The 26,601-nt window shown below is 39.8% G+C and overlaps 2 protein-coding genes across 8 annotated transcripts in view; one reads left to right on the forward strand and one right to left on the reverse strand.

The window, feature by feature from the left end:
* Nucleotides 1-1,873, forward strand: part of hapln2 (hyaluronan and proteoglycan link protein 2) — a 39,249-nt gene extending 37,376 nt beyond the window's left edge. For 3 of the 4 annotated variants that reach the window (XM_048153552.1, XM_048153554.1, XM_048153553.1), the window contains one exon: nt 1,738-1,873. In XM_048153552.1, coding sequence (XP_048009509.1) covers nt 1,738-1,750 — 13 coding nt within the window. In that variant the 3' untranslated portion in view covers nt 1,751-1,873. The remainder of the gene's footprint in view (nt 1-1,737) is intronic. The other variant, XM_048153555.1, reaches the window with a different exon arrangement.
* The window catches only part of bcan (brevican), a 27,501-nt gene continuing 900 nt past the window's right edge, over nt 1-26,601 (reverse strand). Inside the window, exons 1-16 of one of the 4 annotated variants that reach the window (XM_048153544.1) lie at nt 26,596-26,601; nt 22,429-22,505; nt 22,126-22,328; nt 12,021-12,103; nt 11,119-11,496; nt 10,435-10,609; nt 8,835-8,962; nt 8,382-8,675; nt 6,116-7,117; nt 4,785-5,795; nt 3,984-4,091; nt 3,667-3,825; nt 1,757-1,839; nt 1,435-1,579; nt 1,174-1,359; nt 1-1,059 (exon numbers count right to left, since the gene is read on the reverse strand). The exon at nt 26,596-26,601 is cut by the window's right edge and continues 223 nt beyond it. In XM_048153544.1, coding sequence (XP_048009501.1) covers nt 932-1,059; nt 1,174-1,359; nt 1,435-1,579; nt 1,757-1,839; nt 3,667-3,825; nt 3,984-4,091; nt 4,785-5,795; nt 6,116-7,117; nt 8,382-8,675; nt 8,835-8,962; nt 10,435-10,609; nt 11,119-11,496; nt 12,021-12,103; nt 22,126-22,154 — 3,909 coding nt within the window. In that variant the 5' untranslated portion in view covers nt 22,155-22,328; nt 22,429-22,505; nt 26,596-26,601 and the 3' untranslated portion in view covers nt 1-931. The remainder of the gene's footprint in view (nt 1,060-1,173; nt 1,360-1,434; nt 1,580-1,756; nt 1,840-3,666; nt 3,826-3,983; nt 4,092-4,784; nt 5,796-6,115; nt 7,118-8,381; nt 8,676-8,834; nt 8,963-10,434; nt 10,610-11,118; nt 11,497-12,020; nt 12,104-22,125; nt 22,329-22,428; nt 22,506-26,595) is intronic. The other 3 variants (XM_048153545.1, XM_048153542.1, XM_048153543.1) reach the window with 3 other exon arrangements.

Below are 26,601 nucleotides of genomic sequence, written 5' to 3' on the forward strand. Positions count from 1 at the left end.
TATTGTAATACATTTTTTATTGCGATTGCTCTGACTGTTTGGAACGTAATTCATTCAGTTTCTAGAGTGATGAAATATGCCCTGGTTTCAGGCCATCAGAAACTAAAATATGATTTTGTTAGTGATGCATCTCTAAAACAAATAATGATAGTAGTCTAATTAAATGGCCATCCTCCAGAGTACAATACAGACCTGAAAAACTGAGCACCAAGTCGCAGAATGACCATAATTAGACTCAACATGGGTCTTGAAATCACAAACATTTGTGGATTGCATATCTACCCTGCTTTATAAAGCTTTGCTGACCCACAACTTTATTTTTTAGAAAAAATGTACAATTTTTTTGTATTTCATCAAATTCTAGAATATTCTAAAACCAACAACACAAATAAGACTATTCCTGTTGGGTCACTGTTTGTCTATGAGTTCTTGAACTGAATGCTTAAGAATGTATAAGTAACGCTACAGGGCAACAACATAAAACAAAGTGATTCAGACCAGCTGATGTTAGACAGCATTTGTTCATAGGTTTATCTTATAATTTATTAAAAAAACAAACAAAAAGGGTGCCTGGTCCAACACTTACAAGCTTTGTTTGGATGTTGCTTTTTATCAAGTGTGCTTTTATCTTAGAATTACTAAATGTAATTCAGTGTCATGGTCTACACAGAGAAAAAAGCTGAGAGAGAGAGAGAGAGAGAGAGAAAAAAAGTTAATGACTCTTGAGTCCTATTTAAGTATCCAGTTATAGACGTTTACTGTACTTAAACTGTTATCCGATTTTACCATTTAAAAAAAAGTTAAGTGGGACCGATTTCTTTATACAACATTGAACTTTGTAGAGTTGATCAATGGACACCTTAAAGGAGGATAAAAGAAGGGATGACAGAATGAAAGAATTTATGAAATGCTACTAAGCAGTGTGCTTGTTTCAAAAGTTCCATTTTATATCCAAATATTCAGGTGTTGTTGTTTTTGTTGTTGTATCTTCTATGATTATTTCCATGTTCTGACCTGTGGGCCATGTGACCGGTTCTCCATTTGAGTATGCAGGTCCCACTGTGAGCAAAATACATGAAATAAACATGAGTAAGCTGTTTGGATTCAATAGCTCAATCATTTAGTTAGACGCTTAGGCATGTATAATATAATATAATATTAAACTATTTTCACCTGGTGTACAAGTGATCTTAGGTTCCTCCCACTGTCCATTGCCCTGGCACGTAATGACAGGGTTCTGTCTCTGGATGAAGCCTGACTCACAGTAGTAGCGCACCTGTGAATTCGCCCTGTACTTTAGTTGACGACGTCCAAACATCTTAGCGTGCAGCACAAGAGGGGGCTGACCACAGAACGCTGCTAAAGAGAAACAAACAATCATGAACTTTTGCTCTTTCTGGGCCAAAGTACCCCTGCAGAAATTGGTGTACTCACCAATGCCCTTCTTGCAGGTGTAGGAAAGCTGGTAGTTGCAAGGAATATCACTCCAACGCCCATCATCGTACCACACCATGACAACACAATCCTCCCCTGACAGGAAGTAGCTGTCTGGTTGTCCACGATACCAGTTCTCATACAGCTGCCAGAGAGAGAAAGAGAGAGGAAACAAGGGGAATAAAAAAATAAAATAAAATAAAATATTGGTTCTGGAAAGCCCAGCTTTGGGGCATGTAATATATAAATGGTAAGATGCACTTGATGTTTGTCATGTTTTTTTTTTTTTGTTGTTTTTTGCAGAAATCCAAAGTAGGCTCACCAGAGGGTTCCCATCCGACCAACGGAAATCTCCCTCGATGGTCTTGTCATTGAGACCTGTCCACTGATACTCCCTGTATTTATCTAAGGAAAGAGAAAAGCACAGAAATGCCAAATAACCAGCATACACTGTCATTAAGACACAACATAGACTCCAGTTCCAGTTTAACACCCGGATGCATCATATATGACAGAAATGCACAGGCTCTTTTAACACAACCCTCATTCAGTCGCATGAATAAGGTGACACGTTCAAAGCCCTTCAAAGATTAGATGATTGTATAGAAATGCAGAACAAAATGCTGGGCCCCTCAATGTTATGTCAACAAACTTGGTCCTTTATGTACTGTAAGCTAAACCTCTTCAGTAGCTTGACACACCTCTTTTTGACTCTTCATTTAAAGGGTTAGTCCACCCAAAAATGAAAATTCTGTCATTAATTACTCACTCTCATGTCGTTCCACACCCGTAAGATCTTCTTTCATCTTTTGTTAAAATCCGATGGCTCAGTGAGGCCTGCATTGACAGCAAGATAATTAACACTTTCAGATGCCCAGAAGGCTACTAAAGACATATTTAAAACAGTTCATGTGACTACAGTGGTTCAACCTTAATGTTATGAAGCAACAAGAATACTTTTTGTGCGCAAAAATTATTACTTTATTCAACAATGTCAAAGCACAGAATTCAAAACACTGATTTCAAATCACCGCTTCATGAAGCTTCGAAGCTTTACGAATCTTTTGTTTCGAATCAGTGGATCAGAGCTTGTATCAAACTGCCAAAGTCACGCCCCCAGTGGTGAACCACTGAAATTTCGAAACACTTATGATGCAACAAAGCATCATTTACTAAAATCACGTAACTTTGGCAGTTTGACACGCACCGAACCATTGATTCAAAACAAAATATTCGTAAAGCTTCGAAGCTTCATGAAGCAGTGTTTTGAAACGCACATCACTATATACTGTTGAATAAAGTCGTTATTTTGTTTTTTGGTGCACAAAAAGTATTCTCATCACTTTGTAACATTAAGGTTGACCTACTTTAGTCACATAAACTGTTTTAAATACGTCTTTAGTAGCTTTCTGGGCATCTGAAAGCATTAATTATCTTGCTGTCAATGCAGGTCTCACAGAGCCATTGGATTTTATCAAAAATATCTTAATTTGTGTGCCGAAGATGAACGAAGGTCTTACGGGTGTGGAATTACAAGAGGGTGAGTAATTAATGATAGAATTTTCATTTTTGGGAGAACTAAACCTTTAAGCAATATCACTCGAGCAAGAGTGCTGCTTTTCCAATTCAGTTGTTTGATGAAGAAACTGCTTTTATATAACAGTTAAATAAACAAGAAGTTAGTACTGAGTAGGCTAACTTATATTTTAGAGACAATATTGGCATGTGCTTTGTTCATTTTTGCTCTTCGCCAATGAAAATAGCTCCAAATTAAGCAAAAGCAGATTTAATCAGTCCATGTCTCTGAATAAACACACTGTAATGTTTCATTCCTGAATAAATAAGTGTTTTTGAACAAATTGGCTGAGTAAAAAATTAAATGATTCACTCATAATAGAGACTTCACTTTGTTTATTGCTAAAAGAATCTGTGTTTTTGAACAAATTGTTTGAACGAATGATGATTCACTCATCACTCACCTTTGTGCCACCTACTGGCAGAAAGAGTTACTGAAAAATCTACACCACTTACACCACTCTGGAACGTGCACACAAGTAGCAGGATATTCCTACAATTATTCAAATTCTACAACCTGAAAATGACACCTGGTTAAACACATTCCATCGTGTACTAATCAGGTTCCATCAAGTTTAAACTTTTAACATCATATGATGTCAAACTGATACGATCAACAGGAAGGGGCCACCTCTGCAAACAGCTGTTCAGACATACCATTGATAAACCCCTGTTCCTCAGGTGACATAACAGAGACCAGGTGACCTCCGCACAGGCGACAGTGCTGCTCTGCCACCTCCCATTTCTGCCGTTTGGTGAAATGCTTGTAACAGAACCCTTGGAACTTTTCCCAGCCTGGTTCACAGTGCTCTAGATCTTTTTTGGAAGAGAGAGGACAACATTAAGCACATTAACCGGTCTAATCTAAGGCAGTTGGTTAATAATATATATATGCAGGCATATATATATATATATATATATATATATATATATATATATATATATATATATATGCAGGCATGCAGGTAACTCACCTGTCTCGCAGAAGTCTCCTCCATAGGTGGGTAGACAAAGACACTTACGACCTTCTCCATTGTCTACACAAGTCCCTCCATTTTTACAAGGGTTCGCCAAACATGCATCTAAAAGGCCATTCACATGTTTTTATAGCTGACTAATAAAATATTGTACATAATTGAAGGATGTAAAATCAAGTATGATTATAACCACAAGGTGGTGCTACTATGCAGTAAAAGCCATATTGCTATAGGCATGGCACACATCTTGTGGATCACACCTCAAAGAACATGCTAAAACTGGATTCCTGATTGGTCCCGTTAATCTCTATCTAAAACATACCATAGTGACACCGGATCCATTGCCTTTCTTTTGTGATTGTTCTGTTATCAGTTTCTAGTCATCATGGCCCCACTAAACCAAACTCCTCCTTCATGCGCCACAGAAACTATTTGTTGTGATGGGGGTTAAATGTATGATAAATTATCTCTATCTCTCTGCACTGTAGCCTTTGATAGACATGCTAATCAGATGTTGCACATTAGTGCATGTCAGTTATCAAGTTTCCAGGTATTTTAAAGAGATAGGAAAACAGCGCCCCCTTTGGAGATATAAACCAAATATGTATATAAATAACACTAAAATAACACTGGTTTAAGCGGCCTAGTTTAACATTTTATTTATCATTAAATGAAACTAAAATACTTTTTTTTCTCTCTTCAAATGACTACATTATAGGAAAGTTTTCTTTGTTTTCCCCATGGTTAATGAATGGAGAACTATAGAAGATATTTTTGACAGTGGTACAATGTGTTTACCTGAAATGTAGGCTGTCCTAACCAACACTCTATGTGTAGGTCTGGCAGGTAGAGCAGCAGGCTCAGGTGTGGTTTTGACACGATTCTCATCTTCAGTATTGGCTTTAGTATTGTTTTCGTTAGTCATGAATCCGTAATCATTATCATCATCATCATCATCATCATCATCTTCATTACCAGCTGTCGTAGTGGTTGGTTTTTGGGTTTGCTCCATCTGCTCAATGATGGGTGCATTGGTGGAGTCAGGTTCACTCAAGGCTTTGATGTCATCTGTGGTAAGTGCAGCTTCCCCACTGAATTCAACATCTGCTCTTAACTCTCCTGGGTTTGTGGAAGAGGCCACAGATTGCCAAATGGGACTTTGAGTCCCATGAGGAAGAAATGTAACCTTCAGACTTGTCGTGGGTCCCACAGTGCTGTCCTGATTATCTTCGTCATCACTATTGGTTTCATTATGCTCCTCCATATCTGTGAGGTTAGAGGGAGTGATGGTGGCCACTTTTGAGTATGGATGCTTAGTAACTGAAGACCAGTTTCCTGGAGGTTCTCCTTCTCCGGAGGACTCATCCTCTTCACTGCCTTCAACACTGAAAGTTACAGTAGAATTATTAAGCTCAGTGGATGTGGTGATTAGGTATTTAGGTGCTTCTCCAAGCCCTTCCTGCTCCACCTTCTCCAGTTCTTCTTCCACAATCCCAAGGCTAGGTGGAGTGGTGCTTTCAGGGAGGACTCCTACGATTTCCTGTGGAGAACTGATTTCTACTTGCGCAGGCCCATGTGTGGTTGATGTGCCCAACAGATGAGGCACAGGGGTGGTCAACAGTGTGACTGGCAGGACATCATCATGATCGCCAGAACCTTCAGACGATTCGGTTTCCTTCAGTGTTGTGCTCACAGTCGAATAATTGCTGACATCATCAACTGCACCAAGAGACACGGGAACAGTCCCAGCTGGAATCTCCTCAGCATTGTGATGGTCTGCAGAACTGTTTTCATGTATGGGTTTTAAAGCTGAAAGTGAACAAAATCAAAGAATTTTTTTGTAATTTATAACTATGATCAGGACATGTCCATCCGTCCATCCATCCATCCGTCCATCCATCCATCCATCCATCCATCCATCCATCCATCCATCTATCCATCCATCCATCCATCCAAAAAATTCAATTAATTTTAAATCTATTTTTTAAAATTTAACAATTTTAAAGGCATTCTTAATTCAGTTCTGAATGTCACACAACCCTGATTTCGGTATATTTGTGGATATTAAAAAGCACACAAAATATTATTTGCTGATACACTGTATGATTATAATGTTTCTTTTTGCTTACTTGGGCTAATATTGTTCAGATGTGTTAATGAGAAGCTCTCTGTCATAGTCTCAGTTGTCGATGCTCCATATGTCTCTGATATATGTGGGGTGACCAGATGTTCTGACTTTTCTGTGGATAACAAGGTCAAATCCTCACCGGAACCCTCCAACCAACCTTTAGTGCTGGATGTTCTTACTGAGGTGGACTGAGTTGTGTGTGTTAAAAGACCTTGGTCTTCTTCTGACTCTGGAGCTTCAGTGATATTTCCTGCATTTTTCTCCACTGTAGCGCCTTCAGGAAGGTATGTTGAAAGACCCGACTGGACTGGAGTATTGTACGTTGTGGTGTCATTGCTTGAGTCATATTCCAGTGTAGTGCCCTCAGTAGTCATAGAGATCTCACTAGTCACATGATCTTCATCCTCCTCCTCCAGGCTAGTGTCAGGCATGGGTTGGAAGTGTTTGGACCCATTTATCTCCTTTGGTTGAGAGGATGGTGCCTCTGTTGTCTCAGGCCGAGCCTCTATTGGTGGGATGAAGTCAATGGGCTCTCCTGGCTCTAAGTTGGTATCTGGCATTGGTTGGTAGTGTCTATGATTGCTGCTCTTAACACCATCAATTGATGAAGCTTTTATTTCTGGTTCTCCTTCTTGCATGAAATTATTGTGTTTCGGATCCATGTAAATCTCTGGAACAGACTGAACGTTTTGCCTGGTGACCTCAGTGGACTCAAGATATCGGTCTGTGCTGGCTGGGGTGGTGAGGTCTCTTCTGGTGCTAGCAGTGGCATCTTCCTGAGAGCTCAGGGTGTGGTTGTGTTCCTCAGGTTCTGAAGTAGTCTGTGTGCTGTAGATGGAGAAGGACTCAACAGCCCCCTGAGCTTCATTTTCGGACTCTTGAGTGACCTGATCCATGCTGTATTCCTCTTGGGGATCTGCTAAAGTCACAATATGCTGCTCGGTGTCCTCTGGCTCTGTTGCCGTATAATCTATAGGTGGGACTGTCTGAGACTTGCTGTTAGCTGCAGAGGAAGAGTGAAATAGATACATTTATTCAAGCTTTATTATTGTATGTAATTGATAGTTTAGGTTAGGGGGTTTCCAACTTTTTGATGTCAAGACCCCCTAAACATAATGATACCATTGGGAGGGACTCCCTTCCTAAAATATAAAAGCAGTTGTATATTTTCATTTATATAAAAAATCCATTCATACTGTGTGAGAAAAATATTAAATGTGACAACAAAATTAAATAATTGTTTAAAATGTTAAATAGTTAGCTTTTACCTGGTCATTGTAATAGTTAATTAAAATATTATTGGGAAAACATTACTTTTTATTCTTTTAAAAATTATGATAATTATAAGAAATTAATCTCATGATTTCTGACCAGTCTTTAGAAAGCAGAGTAAATTTAGAGAATGTAAAAAAGGAAAAGAAAAAAGTTAAACATATTTCATGAATATCTTGAAGGGATAGTTCACCCAAAAATTAAAATTATCCCATAATTTACTTAACCTCAAGCCATCCTAGGTTTAATATGACTTTCTTCACTCAGCCAAACACAACTGGAGTTACATCAAAAAAATCCTGGCTCTTCCAAGCTTTGTAATGGTAGTGAATGGTGCTCCTGATTTTGAAGTAAAAAAAAAAAAACACATCCATCTTTCATGAAAGTAATCTATAAGGCTCCAGGGGGTTAATAAAGTCCATCTGAAGCGTCCTTTTATAATCCATAATTATAACTTTATAAACTGTAATCACTAGTTTCCGGTAAAGACTGTACGTGAGTCTAGTTTCACTTCAGAAGGCCTTTATTAACCCCCTGGAGCCGTATGGATTACTTTTTACTTTTTTGGGCTTCAAAAAAAATGGCACCATTCACTTCCATAATAAAACTTGGAAGAGACAGGAAATTTTTAAATACAACTCAGATTGTATTCATCTGAAAGAAGACAGTCATATACACCTGGATTGAAGGTGCGCAAATTATGGGATAATTTTCATTTTTGGTGAACTAACTCTTTAAAGGGTTAGATCACCCAAAAATGAAAATTCTGTTATTTATTACTTACCCTCATGCCGTTCCACACCCGTAAGACCTTTGTTCTGAAGATTACCGAAAGTCTTACAGGTGTGGAACGGCATGAGGGTGAGTAATAAATGACAGAATTTTCATTTTTGGGTGAACTAACCCTTTAAGTGTACAGCCCTAAAAATGCAATTTTTTCCCCTACCCTCTAGCACCCCCTGGGGGTCCCAGATTCAAACCCATCTGTCAAATACCTCTGAAGCAGTAGGCATCATGGCGAGTGTATGGTTCTGGGAATCCTGTTTGATTGCTAAAACGATAAACTGTCTTGACACCAGGTTCAGAGCCCCCACACCGTTCACGAGGGGTCACAATGGGGTAACGAACGCTTCCATCAGCAAGCCAGCCAGGACTGCAGTGATTCAGACCATCATTCCATGCGGCATACAGCTGGCCAGTGGTGGCTAGCTGAGCTCCCTGCTGCTCACAGTATGTCTTAGCTTCTGACAAGCTGAAGCGCTGTGGGGTTGACCCATGAAAAACCTCCCCTAAAAACAGTTACATCAATAAATAAACAACACATTTTTGCTTTCACATCGTAAACAGGGTGCATTCTTTATATATGGACTGCTTGCTAATATCAAAAGCTAATTTGGAGCACATTGTTTGCAAAAGTGAATATTAGCAATGTTTTGGGAGTGGTTTACCATGAATGTTCTCCACATAGCAATACACGTCAAAAAGTTCATCATTATCCATGAAGCCATAGTTTCGAACGCCTGGTAATCCATCCATGTCTCCAAAACAGCCTTCACGGGGCATTTGGATTGGGTATCTAAGAAGGCATTGCATAAAAACATTTTAAAAAAGATTTAAAGATACATGTATTTTTGTTATTAGTCAAAACCATCTAAGATTAATCTTGTTAACTAATATAATTTCATTATTTACATCTTAAACACTGTGGCAGGACAATGTTGCACTGGTTAGTTCAGTGTGAAATCCAATAGATTGCAACAGTGTCTGCCCACTTTTTCACCAGCCTTGGTTCCAGAAGTATTTTCCCTAATCATTTTTCCTATAAGAATTTTTTTTTTTTTTTTTTTTTTTAAAGGTCCCGTCGTGTTTTTTTGAAGCTTTGATTGTGTTTATAGTGTGCAATATAACATGTGTTCATGTTTCGCGTGTAAAAAAACACAGTATTTTTCACATAATTTACTTTTCTGTATACCGCTGTTTCCACTGTCATAAAAACGGGCTGATGACTTCCTTGTTCTATGAAGTCCCTCCTTCAGAAATACGTAACGAGTTCTGAGTGTGCCAGCACATCTTGCGCATCTTGCCCGGAAAGGTCACGCCTCTTACGCATGTGGAGATGCACGCGCTCAGTGTTATTGTAAACATGTCTTTAATTTTACCCTATCAATTTGAGCCGGAATCAGACCCGGTGATTGGACTGCGGGATGAAAATAACAGCGTTTGGACGACATGGCGACAAACACACTCTACAAACGCAACTCTTGTGTATTCCTGTGGGCGGAGGTTAGTCAAAAAACTGTTTTAGTGACGTCATTAAAGAAGGAAGTAGAGGGATGTAGTCCAAACTGGCCTTTCGATGTAGGCGACTTCTGTTAAATAAAATATCTCGCTTGGCATTGAACTTTGAGCTTTAAAATTTTACAGATTTTATTTATACTCTAACAACAACAACATTACACACTAACTAAAGTTTGAAACATGGGATCACGAAGAACGGGACCTTTAAGTCTTCATGTAAGCTAATAGGGTAACACTTTGGAATGGGGAACACATATTCACTATTTACTATGACTTTTGCCTCAATAAACCCTTAATTTAATGATTATTAATAGTTAGTAAGTAGGTGTTGTAACATTTAAGTTTGGGTATGGGGTAGGACTTAGGGATGTAGAATAAGGTCATGCAGAATAAGGCATTAATATGTGCTTTTTAAGTACTAATAAACAGCCAGATAATAAATGAAAGCTAATAAGCAACTAGTTAAAAGTGTTCTCACTTGCAGATCTGTCCTGAAAGGTTTTTTATGTTATTGTTCACAATCAATTCACATATGAATAAAATGAATGAGATTGACTTTTGAAGCACACTGTTTGTCTAGAAATCTATTCCAAATATTAAATGTCAAAATGTTCTATTGACTGAGATTTTGTTGCTTTACGTGTGAAAGGACAAACTGCTAGTCCCTGGAAACTTGTCTACATAACATCTAGTCAAAACATACACCTCACAGGATGGCATAGTTGGTTTTTTAATGTGTCTGTCACTCACCTAACAGAGCGATCTGAAAGCCAGCCAGCGTCACACTGCTCATAACCGCTGTGATACGCAGCCAGCAGCTGCTCTGGAGAAGCAATCTGAGCTCCAATGTCCTCACACGCATCTTTGGCCTCATCAAAAGTGAAGGCATAGCGACTTGAGGTGTGGCGGTAGAGAAAAACAACACCTAAGAACACACAGCATATTAGTGCTCTCATATATCACAGCTTTTGAGCTGGTATAAAGTATAAGTAGCCATTTTCTAGTGTGGAAAACATCTGTCTTATTAAAACATTGCATTTGAAGGAAATAGCCGCTGTATTTTATTAGCTGTATAGCAATATTACGCAGCACAAGTGTTTTCAACATTGCTAATAAGAAATGTTTCTTAAGCATCAAATCAGCATACAAGTATGATTTCTGAAGGGTCATGTGACACTGAAGTAATGGCTGCTGAAAATTCAGTTTTGCTATCACAGGAATGAAATTACATATGAAAACATATCAAAATAGAAAAGTTATTTTAAATTGTAAAAATATTTCACAACATTATTGTTTTACTGTATTTATATATATATTCTATCACAATATTATAAACTACTTGAGTTCAAAACACTATAATTATCATTGTGACTATACTGTATGTGGCAAAATCTAAAGTTTTTTCACAGACAGAGACTTTAAAACAATAATCACCTTTTACTTTGACTTGGGCCTGGTCGTGAGCATCCTCCAAGCCATGCTGGACTTCACAGCGGTAGAAGCCTGTGTCATTGTGTATCAGCCCATCCAGTCTGAGGGTAAGATCAGCTGAAGAGGCAGCATAATTCAGCAGTGAAGCCCTGCCTTTATACAACTCACTCACCTTTACCCGCTCACCACGGGCCACTAGGATCTCTGTCTCTCTGTTTGATGAAAGAAAGCTCCATTTGACTCGTGGTTGGGTCAGTACAGCATGCCGACCCAAAGATGGGGTCCGGGAGAGACTCACCATGCAGGGCAGAGTCAGGGAGCCCCCCAAAATGGCAGACACTGGCCTATCAGGAATGGCCACTTGTAAGAATGAGGTCTCATCTGAGGAAAAGACATGAATGATTGAGATACTAATGAAATGGTAGTTTAATACTGAACTGAATTGGATTTCCATATTCAATATTTTAAAACTTAGGCCCTACTTTATATTAAGTGCCTTTAACTACTAACATTTAATTTTATCAGTTGATACATCTTACATCATTACATTCATAATACACTGTTGACCCTTCTCTTACCCCTTAACCCACCCTTAAATCTTACAGCATCACAAAAACTTTAACCCACATCCCACCTCAATAGCAGCAAAAGAGTTTTGCAATACAACATGAACACAATAAGTATGTTGTACCAAATATTTTTTTGATGCAAGTACATAGTGTGACCAAAAAGCTTATAAATAAATTTTACTGTGCATTTAAAGGCTTTCCATTGGTGGAAAGCAATAAAAGTGCAATAACAATGGAATCTAGTTTGAATGTTTGACTCTAAGAGCTGCCTGTGACCTTTACTGTTAATTATCATTAATCATATCCTGTGTCTTGAACAGTAGAGGTGAGACAAACCTGCTGCAGGACTGAGGACGGCCGAAGATGACAAGACAAAGAGGCAGATGGTACGCAGCAGTATATGCAGGAACATCGCTGATCTGAGACCGAACAGAGAGAGAGAGAGAGAGAGAGAGAGAGAGAGACAGTAAATAGAAACAAAGTCAAAGAACAGCATTATAAAAGTCAAATGGGAACTGTGACACACCACAACATAAGGTCTTTGTTTTGAAATGAAAGAAGCAAACATTTATTTCCAGTACATCCATTTAGCTAATTTATGTCACTGAATTTAACTGCATTCTGTTCCAGTGTAAGTTCATGGATATTCATAGGGGAAAATGACACACTGTCTTGTGTGAGAAAGTGAGAAAATGAGACAGAGGGAAAGTTCTTTGTGCCTCTGCTGTTGCCAGATTGTGTGAATTCACATTCTGAACATCAGACTGTTTGACTGCAAAATTTTAATAGCTATTTTAATAGCATTAAGTGACTAAATTAAGTGATTTAATATATTCAATTAAGGACAGTTTTTTTAGGACAAGGGACTCCCCGTCTAGACTTTCAGCAAACCCAGGGACCACAGAAAAAAAAAAAAAAAAATTATATATGTATAATGTTTTTTTTTAAAGTGTGTTACCCTGATAGTGTTTAATTTTATTTTTTATACAGTATATTATATATATATATAATATATACACACACTTTAAAACAAAACTGAATTATACTACAATTATATGAATTTCCCCATAAGAATATAATTACGTTATAAGGGTTATAAGGGTAAACCAATTAACAAATACTTAACATGTTTAAAGAAAACTATGTTTTTAATAATCTTCTCCACAGATCTCCCTTTGTAGGCCTTTGGTTGAAAACTCTGGTTTTAAAAGCATGATCCTGAACAGAACAAAACAAAACAGAAAAGGCTTGCCTGCAGTTCTAATTTTCACTGCTGACCCACAGCATAGTCTTTAGAGGGTGTGTTTATTCTTTAAACAAGGAGACTTTGCAAACTTATAATTTGTGTTGAGTAACATTTTTATTTGTTTTATTTAACTTTATTTGTGGCTTTGCATTTTCACAAGCCTTTCTGGATCAGAGGTTAGATGAAAGCTTGCTGGACAGAGGATTTGGCAACCCTGTGCTATGTCCAGCTGGCATGATTCAGATCTTTGGAGTCTTTGGGAGCTCTTGTATGTGCTCAGAATTCTGACGAGTCACCAAACAGACTAACTATCCTTTTCTAGACATGAGCATCTCTTTACCAGTACATCCATCTCCGCTAATGTCATCTTTATGCACCTGTCTCTGTGCAGCCCTTAAACTACACACAGAGCACAATATAGACTGTGTTTAGCTAAACGGCCCAGTGAAAGGGAATGTTTTTAGCAGCTAGATGGTTTCTAAGTGAGACAGGCCGAAATAAATAAATAAAAGACCACCTGCTAGATCCAGTGAAATACTGTTTGTAAAGACCGAATGAATTGAATAGTCATGCCTCAAAGAGTGAGCCAGAAAAGAAAGTAGACATAACAGTGGTCCAGTGATTCTAACAAATTTTAAGTATCTCAGTGACTATATCCAAATATCCAAGTAAGTTTTAGCAACACTACATGAGCATTTTTTATATTTTCATGTAGGACTCCAGGCACCATTTAAATGAAGTGGAAGGTAATGAGTTGATTACATCAGTTTTACATGATAACATATCATTGACTTTAAGTTACTTTAACAACAGGATGTTTACAGTGATGTCTGTGCAAAATAAGGGGTCATTTACGTATCTAATTGTTACTCTTCTCTGTTTACATGAAATCTTTTACAACCAACCAGATGTGAAATTACAGACTACATCCCTAAAGAAAGACCCTCATCTCTGATGTGTAATGTTGCCTAATAGAGCGCAGGCTGATGTTGAGGAAATTTAATGATGCAATGTGAGTTTTAATCAATGAGACTGACATGGAAGTGCAATGGAAAAGTTTGTGTCTTCTGAACATTTCATCTGTGTACTACTCCTCTGGGTTTGGACATGTGAACAGCAATTTCTTTCCTTATGGACTTATTTGAAATAAAAATTAAAAAAATTATATAAAATAAAATTTTAAAAGTATGTAACAAACTTTTCAGCTGTGCTGAATCGCAAGAAAATTGGATGCAGGAGAAGAAAGTTCAACACTCTTACTACAGCAATAGAAATGAAAGAAAAATAAACACAAATGTGATGTTTATCTAAAGTAAATTTTGCTTATTAGTATGGTTGAATTGGATCATTGACAGTCAGCAGCAAAGACTCTGGTTAATAAAGTGAGATTAAATACATAATGTATATTTATGCTAAAAAAGTAACTCATATATGTGACCATGGACCACAAAACCAGTCATAAGGGTCAATTTTTTTAAATTGAGATTTATACATCATCTGAAAGCTGAATAAATAAGCTTTCAATTGATGTATGTTTTGTTAGGATAGGACAAAATCTGGAATCTGAGGGTGCAAAAAAATCTAAATATTGAGAAAATTGCCTTTAAAGTTGTCCAAATTAAGTTCTTAGCAATGCATATCCACTAAAAAAAATACATTTTTGATATATTTACGGAAGGAAATTTACAAAATATCTTCATGGAACATGATCTTTAATAATATCCTAATGATTTTTGGCATAAAAGAAAAATCGATCATTTTGACCCATACAATGTATTGTTGGCTATTGCTACAAATATACCCGTGCGACTTATGACTGGTTTTGTGGTCCAGGGTCACATATTTTGTTGTAAATTTAAAGGCAATGTGTTACTTGAAAAAAGTAATCTGATTACGTAACACGTTACTTGCGTTATACCTCAACACTGTATGTGTATATATATACACACATGTACACTGTATATAACCTTGTAACCTTTCATTTAAGTAAAACAATTGAAAATGGGGGCGAAAGCTCATTATGAAATAAATGTTTTTCTCTAGTTCATGTTGGCCACAATTATTGGCACCCAATTATTGCAACGTCCTTTTGCCAAGATAACAGCTCTGAGTCTTCACCTATAATGCCTGATGAGTTTGGAGAACACCTGATAAGAGATCAGAGACCATTCCTTCATACAGAATCGCTCCAGATCCTTCAGATTCCAGCTCCATGTTGGTGCTTCTTCTCTTCAGTTCACTCCACTCATTTTCTTTAGGGTTCAGGTCAGGGGACTGGGATGGTCATGGCACATTTTTTGCTCATGGCACATTTGTGCTCAGTGACACATTTTTGAGTTGGTTTTGATGTTTGTTTTGGATCATCGTTCTGATGGAAGATCCAATCTAGGATTTTAGGATTTCTAGCAGAAGCAGTTTTTTTTTTTATCTGTTAGTATTTGATAGAATCCATTATACCATGTATCTGAACAAGATGTCCAGGACCTCCAGCAGAAAAATAGGCCCACAACATTAAAGATCCAGGAGTATATTTGTCCGTGGGCATGGAGTACTTTTTATCCATGTGTGCACCAAACCCATCTGGTAATGTTGCTGCCGGTCCCATTTGAAGTTCTAGTCGTGTCTGGCAACTGAATATGCTGGAGTTTGTTTTTGGATGAGCGAGGAGGATTTTTCTTGAAACCCTCCCGAACAACTTGTGGGGATGTAGGTGCTGTTTGGCAATTTTTTTTTAGGCTTTCTGACCCCAAGACTCAACTAATCTCTGCAATTCTCCAGTTGTGATCCTTGGAGAGTCTTTGTCCACTCAAACTTTCCTCCTCACTGCGCATTAGGACGATTTTTCCAGGCAGATTTGTAACATCTTTAGTTGATTGGAACTTCTTAATTATTGCCCTGATGGTAGAAATGGGGATTTTCAATGTTTTAGCTATTTTGTGAAGCTCAACAATCTTTTGCTGCACATCAGAACTATATTCTTGTTCTCATTGTGATGAATGATTAAGGCAATTTGGCCTTTGTGTTTCCTCATGTTTATTCTCCTGTGGAACAGGAAATCATGGCTGGACAATTTCATGTTCATGATCACCCTGGTGTGCTAAAAAAATGTAAATATGAATGGGAATATACTTCAGAGATATTTTAATCATAAGAATTTCTAGGGGTGCCAATAATTGTGGCCAACATGTATTGGGGGAAAAAAAATATTTCATAATGTGATTTTACCCCTGTTATGACACAGAGGGGTCGGACACAGATGTACAAACGGTAAGTAGTCTTTATTGATTAACCAGTGAGCAGATATGGTAAGCAGAGTATAGCAGATGAACAATGGGAGAGTCTGGAGATATTTACGGTCCTTTTGTGATTTGCAGATGGTGGAGACTTGGAACTGGATGGAGCTGGAGAACGTAGGAGACGTAGGAGCACTCACACACAGACGAGGAACACACTGGGAGATCAGGGAGCACAGGAGACAGGTAAGTAGCGAACGAGGGAGTCCTTGAGGTAAGCATACAGGTAAGTATAGCTCAACAAGACCGGACAGTGAGTGCAGGGTGTGAGTGCTCTATATACTGATGGTGATGAAGGGGATGATGATGTGCAGGTGGCGGTGATTAGTATTCCGGTGATTGGGAGCATTGAGAAGCAGCCTGATGTCCCTGGTTGACAGCCAGACCCTCTGTCCGGGCTGGGAGACTGGGGTGTCGGAACGACGAAGGTCGGCTGTCAGTCTGCGTCTGCGCAGGGCTCGTTGCAGCTGGTGGTGTGCTGAGTCCCAGACCCTCTCGCTCTCTCGGAACCAGTAATCAACAGCTGGTACGTTGGAGGGTTCCCCATCCCAGGGGAACAGTGGGGGTTGGTATCCGAGTACGCAATGGAATGGTGTGAGTCCTGTAGTTGGTTGACGTAGGGAGTTCTGTGCGTCCTCGGCCCAACCCAAGTACTGGTTCCAAGAGTTCTGGTGGTCCTGACAGAAGGTACGGAGGAAGCGGCCGATCTCCTGGATTTTCCTTTCCGTCTGCCCGTTCGACTGTGGGTGGTATCCAGATGTTAGGCTGACGGCCACACCTAGGAGTGAGTGGAAGGCTTTCCAGACACGGGAAATAAACTGTGGTCCTCTATCGGAAACAATGTCTTCTGGAATTCCGAAGTACCGGAACACATGGTTGAATAACAGATCAGCCGTTTCCATGGCAGTGGTTAGTCCTTTCAGAGGGATAAGACGACATGACTTGGAGAAGCTGTCGATGATAACCAGAATGCAGGTGAATCCATCGGATGCTGGAAGGTCGGTGATGAAATCCACTCCTACGTGTGATCAGGGTCGGGTTGGAACGGGCAGAGGAAGGAGCTTGCCGGCTGGTAGATGACGTGAACTTTTGGAGGTGGCGCACTCCCTGCAGCCCTGCACGCACCTTCTGACGTCTGCCACCATGTTGGGCCACCAGAAGGCAACGAGAGGGTTCCATTGACCCCCAGGTGACCAGTGCCAAATGACGTGTGGGCTGAGTGGATGATTGGAGTGCGTTGTGACCGGGTGATGAAGAGCAAGCCTGGTGGGCAACCCGGCAGAGGATTCGTGGAGGCATTGGAGGAGGGTATGGTCTCTTCCGACCACGTGATGGGACTTACGATGAGTGAACTTGGAATGATCGGTTCAGGTTCTTCAGATCTTTCTTCAGGAGCATGGAGACGGGAGAGGGCGTCAGCTTTCACATTTTTTGATCCAGGGCGGTAGAAGATTGTGAAGTGGAAGCGAGAGAAAAACATGGCCCAGCGGGCTTGTCTAGGGGTAAGTCTCTTGGCAGCACGGAGATATTCGAGGTTCTTATGGTCAGTTAGTACCAGGAAAGGGTGGTTTGCTTCCTCCAACCAATGCCTCCACTCTTCCAGGGCTAGCTTCACAGCAAGAAGTTCTCTGTCACCGATGTTGTAGTTGACTTCCGCCGGGTTGAGCTTGCGGGAGAATAAGGCACATGGATGAAGTTTGCTTGGGGTCCCCTGCTGCTGGGACAGCACCGCTCCCACTCCGGTGGTTGAGGCGTCCACCTCCACGATGAAGGGCAGTTCTGGATCGGGGTGGACGAGGAGGGGAGAGGTGGTGAAGGCTTCCTTTAAGCGGTTGAAGGCGTCGGTGGCAGCTGGTGACCAGGACAGAGACTTGGGCTGATGGCGTAGAAGATTGGTGAGAGGATGAGTGATGGAGCTGTAATTCTTGATGAAGCGGCAATAAAAGTTGGCAAATCCCAGGAATCTTTGAAGTTCTTTAATGGTGGTTGGTTCTGGCCAGTTGGTGATGGATTCCACCCTCCTCTCGTCCATCCGGATGCCACTGTGATCGATGATGTAACCAAGGAAGTGTACAGATGGCTGATGGAATGAGCACTTTTCGGCTTTCAGGAAGAGATGGAACTGTCGAAGACGGGTGAGGACCTCCGCAACGTGTTGGCGATGTTCGGCCAGGCTCCGGGATTATATGAGGATGTCGTCTATGTACACCAGAACGAATCGGTTGAGGAACTCCCGGAGCACCTCATGAATGAAGTCCTGGAATACGGAGGGGGCGTTGACCAGGCCATACGGCATGACGAGGTACTTGTAGTGGCCGGTGGGCGTGATGAAGGCGGTCTTCCACTCATCCCCCTCGCGTATCCGGATGAGGTTATACGCGCTGCGGAGGTCCAGCTTCGTGAACACAGTGGCACCACAGAGATGTTCCAGGGCCGCTGGGACGAGAGGAAGGGGATAGCGGAACTTGACTGTGATTTTATTGAGGGATCGGTAATCGATGCAGGGCCTCAAGCCTCCGTCCTTTTTGGCCACGAAAAAGAAGCTGGATGCAGCAGGGGACGTAGATGGACGAATATAACCTTGGTCGAGGGCCTCCTTGATGTACTCCTCCATGGCCTTCTCCTCCGGGATGGAAAGAGGGTATATCTTTCCTTTAGGCACTGGTTCACCCGGAAGCAGATCGATGGCACAGTCCCATGGCCGGTGTGGAGGCAGCTTAGAGGCTCTCTGGGGGCAGAAGACATCGCTGAAGGGGGCGTAGCACTCGGGGATGTCGATGGAGCGTTGCTCGACTGGACTCTCGATGGAGGTTGTACAGACTGGAAGTTCTTTGGAAGGAGCTCGTGGAACGGGAAGCATAGAGATGCAGTGAGAGAAACAGGCCTCGCCCCACTTCAGGATTTTGCCTGTCTTCCAGGAGATGGTCGGGTTGTGCTGCTCCAACCAGGGACGCCCTAGAACCACATCAGTGGTGGAATCCTCCAGAACCAGCAGGTGAATGGTCTCCACGTGAAGAATTCCGACTTGCAGTTGAAGGGGTCCCACCACACGGCGAACATGTTTACGGCTGAGAGGTTTTCCCGTTATGGAACTGATCTGGTAGACAATCGGAGTTGGAGAGGTCTTGAGGTTGAGGTGCCAGCAGAGGGCGCCGGAGATGAAGTTGCCGGCTGACCCTGAGTCGAGGAGTGCCACCACTGTACGTAAAGTATCAGCAGCAGTAAGATTGACAACAGTGGTGAGTGGTTTCATTTTATGAGTAGAGGGAAGAATGGCACTCACCAGGGGACAAGGAGGTCGCGTGGGGCATGCGGAGATGACATGCCCCGGCGTACCGCAGTATAAACAGAGGTTCAGGGTCAGCCGACGTCTTCGTTCTGTGGGGGTGAGACGAGAGTTTTCGACATCCATGGATTCGTTGGCTGGTTCTGGAGGGCTGACGGGTTCGGACCGGCAGAGGAGTGAGTCGGAGAATGACTGGCCCTGGTGTTCTTGAAGACACGCTTGCATATGAGTGGCTCAGCGGATGGAGAGCTGGATGAACTTCTCTAGGCCGATGGAATCCTTGTATGCAGCGAGATGCAGCCGCACCCCAGGCTCCAATCCTTGGCGGTAGGTAGTGATCAAAGCTTGTTCATTCCATCCACTTACAGCAGCCAGCGTTCTGAATTGCAAAGCATAATCATAAATAGACATGGAACCTTGTTTTAAATAGTAAAGTTTCTCACCAGCAGTCGAGTCAGAGATGGGTTTTCCGAAAACCTCCCGGAAGTGGGAAATGAAGGCTGAATATGACTGAGTTACCGCGCCAGTGTGACCAGATGGAATCAGCCCACTTCAATGCTTTGCCGCTGAGTTGGGAGATGAGGAACGCTTTGGCTGTGTCGTTTGGGTACAGGTGCGGCTGCATCTCCAGGACCAGTTCACACTGCAGCAGGAAACCGCTGCAGTCCTCCGCCGATCCTGAGTAGGGCGCTGGTTTGGCCATTGGATTGGCGTACACAGGTGGAGAAGGAGATGGGGCTGTGTTTACGGTGGTGACTGAAGGTGCCGGTGAAGGAGAGGTGATTGTGGATGGCGTTGGTGGATTGATGGTCAGAGTGCGGCGTAGCGCATCCACAAGTGCTTGGAAGGGGTCCTGTTGGCTCATACTGGTTAGCGGTTTTGGTCCGGTCTTCTGTTATGACACAGAGGGGTCGGACACAGATGTACAAACGGTAAGTAGTCTTTATTGATTAACCAGTGAGCAGATATGGTAAGCAGAGTATAGCAGATGAACAATGGGAGAGTCTGGAGATATTTACGGTCCTTTTATAATTGCAGATGGTGGAGACTTGGAACCGAGGGAGTCCTTGAGGTAAGCGTACAGGTAAGTATAGCTCAACGAGACCGGACAGTGAGTGCAGGGTGTGAGTGCTCTATATACTGGTGGTGATGAAGGGGATGATGATGTGCAGATGGCGGTGATTAGTATTCCGGTGATTGGGAGCGTTGTGATTGGTGCATGGTGGAGCCTGACGTGTCTGTGACACCCCACACATTCAATTATATTACTTCAATAAAAGGTTAGAATTTTGTGAATTTTTGGAATGAAAGATAAACAATGCAGATTTATTTTCACAGCCACCTTTGCTCATATTTACTAAAGGTGCCAATATTTGTGGAGGGCACTGTGTATATATATATATATATATATATATATATATATATATATATATATATATATATATATTCAGAATCCACATTTTACCACTAAAAAATAAACAGTATGGTGTCTTCTCGAAAGAGCATCATTTCCAAAGCACGCTTCCTTGGTGTAACCTTTTTCTCCTGTTTTCAATTTAAAAAGGAAGTTCACCAAAGATATGGCCCATTAAGCTCTCTAATCCAGAGGTCTAACAGAAGTGGTTTACTGTAAGTACAAGACAGGAACTACAAAGCCCAGAAAAAGCTGAATTCAGGGCACAAAAGCCTCAGACGCACCAGAGCAGGAAGTTCTGACGCTATGGTGCATTTTTTAGAGATGTAGAGTAATGGGTACATGGAAACGGTACGCCTGAGAGGGAGAGAGAGAGAGAGAGAGAGAGAGAGAGAGAGAGAGAGAGATGGATGGAAACTGGCATGAACTGGTTGACCTGAAGTTGGATACATGAATGCATGTTACTGCTTAGAGAAGAAGGAGTGTGTTTGCACATTCACTGTACCTCCTCTAAAAGTGCACTTGGACTTTAATCTACAAGATTTAGTAGAGAAGCACAACATTTTTGTGGCAGTTTTCAGAAAGGAAGAACTTTAATGCTGAGAAGACTGAACAAAGCTGGATTGCTATTTAACTGCAAGTATTTGATCTGTGCCTCTGCTTATTTTTACTTATTTTGACCTGTTGTTATTGAGAACATTATCAACAGATGCAGCAACATTTCCATAAACCAAAAGTAAATCCAGATTGCTGTAAGGGCAAATATGGAGGACAGGGCCCAGCAACCTCAAGAGTGCTTAGGCAAGCATCGCCACGGACGCCTGCTGTCTGGAATACAAAATGACTTAATTTGAAAAGAAATGGGGAAGGAAATGGTCTATTTCACTTACAGTGATTGTGCAGAGCGTAGAAAGAGCTCCCAAATACCTGATGAAGACTTGGTTTTAGTCTTTGACTAGTTTGCCACATTATGCCCATGCTGGAACTTTTAGATAAACTCTCAGACAAGGGATGGTAAAAGAAAGCAGACAAACTGTCCCACACACATCGTTCTCTGTGGAATGCTGTTCTCTTTTGCATTTTCCCCATTTTTTCCTTTACTTTTCCAGGTGTTGTCTGTCAGCTTGGTCATGGGAAATATACCCTTGCTCTTTCTTCTCTCTCAGTGACACACCCACCCTCAAACTCAAGCCCTTTCTAACCTCGTATGACTCTCTGTGACTTCGTCCATCACCCGGGGCAACCAGCACTGTCCTCAGAAACACAGACCGATCGGAACTCATGCAGAGAGAGACAGAGAGGGTAATTCTCCCAGGCTGCAGAAGTCTGAGGTGTTATTAGCCAAGCAGGCAGTGGTAGATCTGGCTAGCCAAGCACACAGCCATTATCTGAGCTCTGTAAGAATCTGCAGAGAACAGATCTGAATAGTGGACTGAGCCTCACAACTGAGCCAGAAGAAATATAAATAAAGAAATAAAGAAAGAAAGAACACAAAGTGTATTCACCTTATGTAGCAACGCGGAAGTAAGCAATTTTCTGTGATTGTGTGGGCACTTCCGATTCATTAGCTGCTAGTAAATAACTGGAAGAATAAAAAAAATGCAGTAAATGGTCAAATAGTTTGCACTACAAACTAGTGTGTTTATGACTAAAATAAAAAATTAAAATAATATGATAATAAATAACAGTTTGCAATATCAAGCAGCACAACAGAAAGATTTTGTAGCCAAAATAACTGGAAGCGGATGAGATCAGGAGCCTAAACACTATCAAGTTACAATGGCCGCGCCCACTCTTACACTGTAAACCCTCTCAAAATAATTAATTGGTTTGAGTAGGGCTAACTCAAATTAAAAAATTAGTTCAATCAAATTAACTGTTATGAGTATTTAGAACTTTCCTTTTCTTTTGCATTCACACATTTTAAGTAATCTGAACTTTTTCATTGTTTTGAGTTTTATGAACTTGTTTCTTTTAATTTAGACAAACTTAAATTTACCTGAAACTGGGCTGAGATTTCTATTTCACAGCATGCCATGGCACTCAAAGGGAGAATAAATGCTAAAATTAAGTGTTATACAATGTTTTTTTTTTAGATTAATGTTAATTGGGGGATTTAGTAGTGTTTAATACTTTGCTATCCCAATTTACAAGAGTTTCTGTTATGTGTGTTACCATCATGGTGACGAATGGAGCATGTGCTTTGAGAACAGGTATTTCATAAATGTTCTATATTACCGTACTCTTTCAGCAATTGCTATGCTAATCTAATGCTATCAAAGCATTGTGTTACCAATTAGCATTTGCTGAATTATCTAGTTATAGCTAGCTAAATTTTCACTACTAAAAATACAAGTTAAGATGTTGGCGACGATAGCCTCGTGGGCAGCACGCTGACATATTGCACCATTGCGTTATGGGTGACCCGAGTTCGAGTCCCGGCTCGCGAACCTTTCCCGATCCCGTCCCCCTCTCTCTCCCACTTCGCTTCCTGTCTGCTTACCATCCTATCATATTTAAGGTAAAAACACCAAAATATATCTATATAAGTTAAGATTGGATGATAATTTTAAGTTTAATGTATGAATTAACTTACTCAAAATTAAAATTTAAATGTTGACATCTACCAGTTCTACTTACTTAAACTTTAAACGTTTGCAATTTTTTGAAACCGTTAGTTCAAAAGAACAGCCTTTTCGAAATAGAAATCCTTTGATTAATTTAATGCATCCTTGCTGAATAAGAATAAAGAAGGATAAGGATTGCTGAATAAGGATAAGTATTAATTTATATGAGTATAAATATATATATATTTATATTTATACTATTTTTTTTTTTAACTAAATATAATATTAAATACTAATAAATACTAATACATAAATAAATAAAAGTTAATATAAACTGAACCTTATTGTAAAGAGTTACAATAACATTTACTTGAAAGACAGACCTGTGTTGTTCTACCAGATGCAAATTGTAATTTTTGCTTTACATTAAGACACATGGATAAAATTACTTACATAATCTACTCATATCTAAACATAGTAACATAATTAAAAAATAAAAATATAAATTTAAGGGGAAAACATGACACATTAATGTATGCATCATCAAATCTTTTTTCTGGGACTCTGCAACAATCTCATCCTGATTTACTTTCTCAGTGGTTTACCACGAGAGACTCTTTACTCTTTATTTTGGGGTGATCGGGACTGGACTTGAGTGCTGTACAGTTAAATTAGGTCAGATGTGTCCTGCAGGGGTTCAGGCGAGTATTTTGGCTATGGTGACTGAAAGAGAAGACACCAATTTATATCTGTTGTGCTGTTCCACAACAGATACCAAATATAAGTGAACGCATAAATGTATACATTTGTTCACAACGTCTTTAAAAAAAAGCAGCGATGGATAAGAAGATGTGTGGATGCCTCATAGCAGGATGCAAATAGTTTAACTTAATCTGTCAGATGGTATAAAGGGTCTTTATCTTATAACTGCATGAAAAACACTCACACATCAACTTACTTCAGCTCTGTTACACCTATTTGAGCGATGGGTTTAGAAACAAGCTGAGCCACTGTGACGATGAAAGGTTGCTGTGGCACTACAGCCAATAAAGTGCTGTAATTTTACAGCTGAAAACACAGTGCAGACATTAACGCTCAATGTCTCAATAGAATAAAGTTGACTCGCGTAAGCACTGGAATAACTGCAAATGTAGACCAAACAGGTATTCATGAATCATGTCTTTCATGCTACATTTGGCACCTGGATTTCTGCTTAGCTTGTTCCACAAAGCAAAATCATCCGCAGGTGTGCTGCAGGCATCTCTTCCCCACTTGCACAGCCATCTCTAATATTTGTGTCAAAGCCTTTAGGCACAATATTAAGATATGCTACTAAAATATGCTAAAGAGTCACTAAAATCAGCGCACTGTTATACTGACATTTAACAAGACTCAATTCAACCTTATATCCACATGCAATTAAGTAATGTAATCCATTACATTACACATTTTATGCAATATAATCTGACTACTTTTTGATTACTTTTAGATTACTTTTGACCTAACTCGTTTTTAACTTTGAATAGAATAGGATAATATTGCACCATATTGATATAAAATACAAAGAGAAGGAAAATATATTCCATTCAACAACATAAAATGCATTAAACATTACATTATGACAGGGCTTCCCAAACTGGGGTTCAAGAAGGAACTGCAGGGCGTTTGTGAGTTTAATGAAAAACTTCTAATTTAATAAATGATTAAAATGTAAACATTTAAATAAATAAAATTAAAATTATTAAAAAAAAATGTGTTTTCAAGACAAAAGCCTTATATAATTCACATAATGAATGTGTTCGTCAGGAGCTGATTACATATGTAATGTCATGTTGCAATGTTGAGAAAACACTCCTTAAAAGTGAAATGATTTCAATAAATCCAGTGGTCAAATGCTCTGTAGGTCTCAGGATTTCCATGTAATTATATTATAACCACCTGACTAGTGACTGGCCATAGTAGGAAAAATTAATACTCTGGTAGTCAATGGAGGGCGAGGTCTGTTTGGTTAGTTACATTCTTCCAAATATCTTCCTTTGTGTTCAGCAGAACAAAGAAATTCATAAAGATCTGGAACAACTTGAGGGTGAGAAACTGATGACAGAATTTTCATTTTTGGGTGAACTATCCCTTTAATATGTGATCTGATACACAAGAACTAGATTTTGTTCATGATTGGGGCTCTTACATTAGCAGTTCTTTTCAGCAAATCTGTAAATTATTATCTGCAGAGTTAAATAACTGACTATTTTTGTGCAGTAATTGCATATTTAGGTAATGGAGATAAAAAAAAAAAAAAATACAAGTTGACTGTTTGCTAGAGTTGCTACAAATTCATTTATCTCTTACTGCTTAGGATATAAGACACGTATTCACTTAGAAATGTCAAGAGCAGGTGTCGTCTCTTTGAAGGATCAGTCTGTCAAGAGCACTTATGTGCCTTCCAACATTGACAAGCTTTCAAACACATTCTAAACAAATTCTAAAATTAATTCTCTCTACAAGCACTCCAGGAATAGATACACTGTCAGAAATTACGGATCCAAATGAAAGGGGCTTTACAGCCTGATGCCATAAAAAAGCCTTTTTAGTTTCACACACAAAACTGTAGGCTACTGGTGCTTTTAAAAAAAATGCAGAAAATCTGATCTGAAGAACCAATCAAGAACTTTTAATCTCCAAAGACCCATTTGCAGCCAAAAATATTCTTAATAAGAAAATGTTTCTTATTTAGAACAATGAAAGTATTCTAAGACATGCTTTATCAATTAACAATTATTAAAATAAGTTATATTATAACAATATTATGAATGGATACAGCTCTGCATAATAGTCTGTACCAGACTAATGTCCAGTTCACATGGGCTGATGCAACATGCATATTCAGCATAGTAATCTCCATCATAGCATCTCCTGCTTTGTGCTCAAACTTGGAAATATGCAGGTCAGAGAATGTTCTACATAAGCAAAATTCAGTAACTAATCCAAAAAATTATGTTCAAAAGTCGAAATCCAATAGCCATGAAACCAGTTTTCTAAGTTTTACAGAATCTTTTACAGAATCATTATAGGCTAGTCAATTAAAATGTATGTAAAGCCACATACCTAATT

This window comes from Megalobrama amblycephala, linkage group LG13 (genome assembly GCF_018812025.1).
Source record: "Megalobrama amblycephala isolate DHTTF-2021 linkage group LG13, ASM1881202v1, whole genome shotgun sequence".
Taxonomy (NCBI): Eukaryota; Metazoa; Chordata; class Actinopteri; order Cypriniformes; family Xenocyprididae; genus Megalobrama; species Megalobrama amblycephala.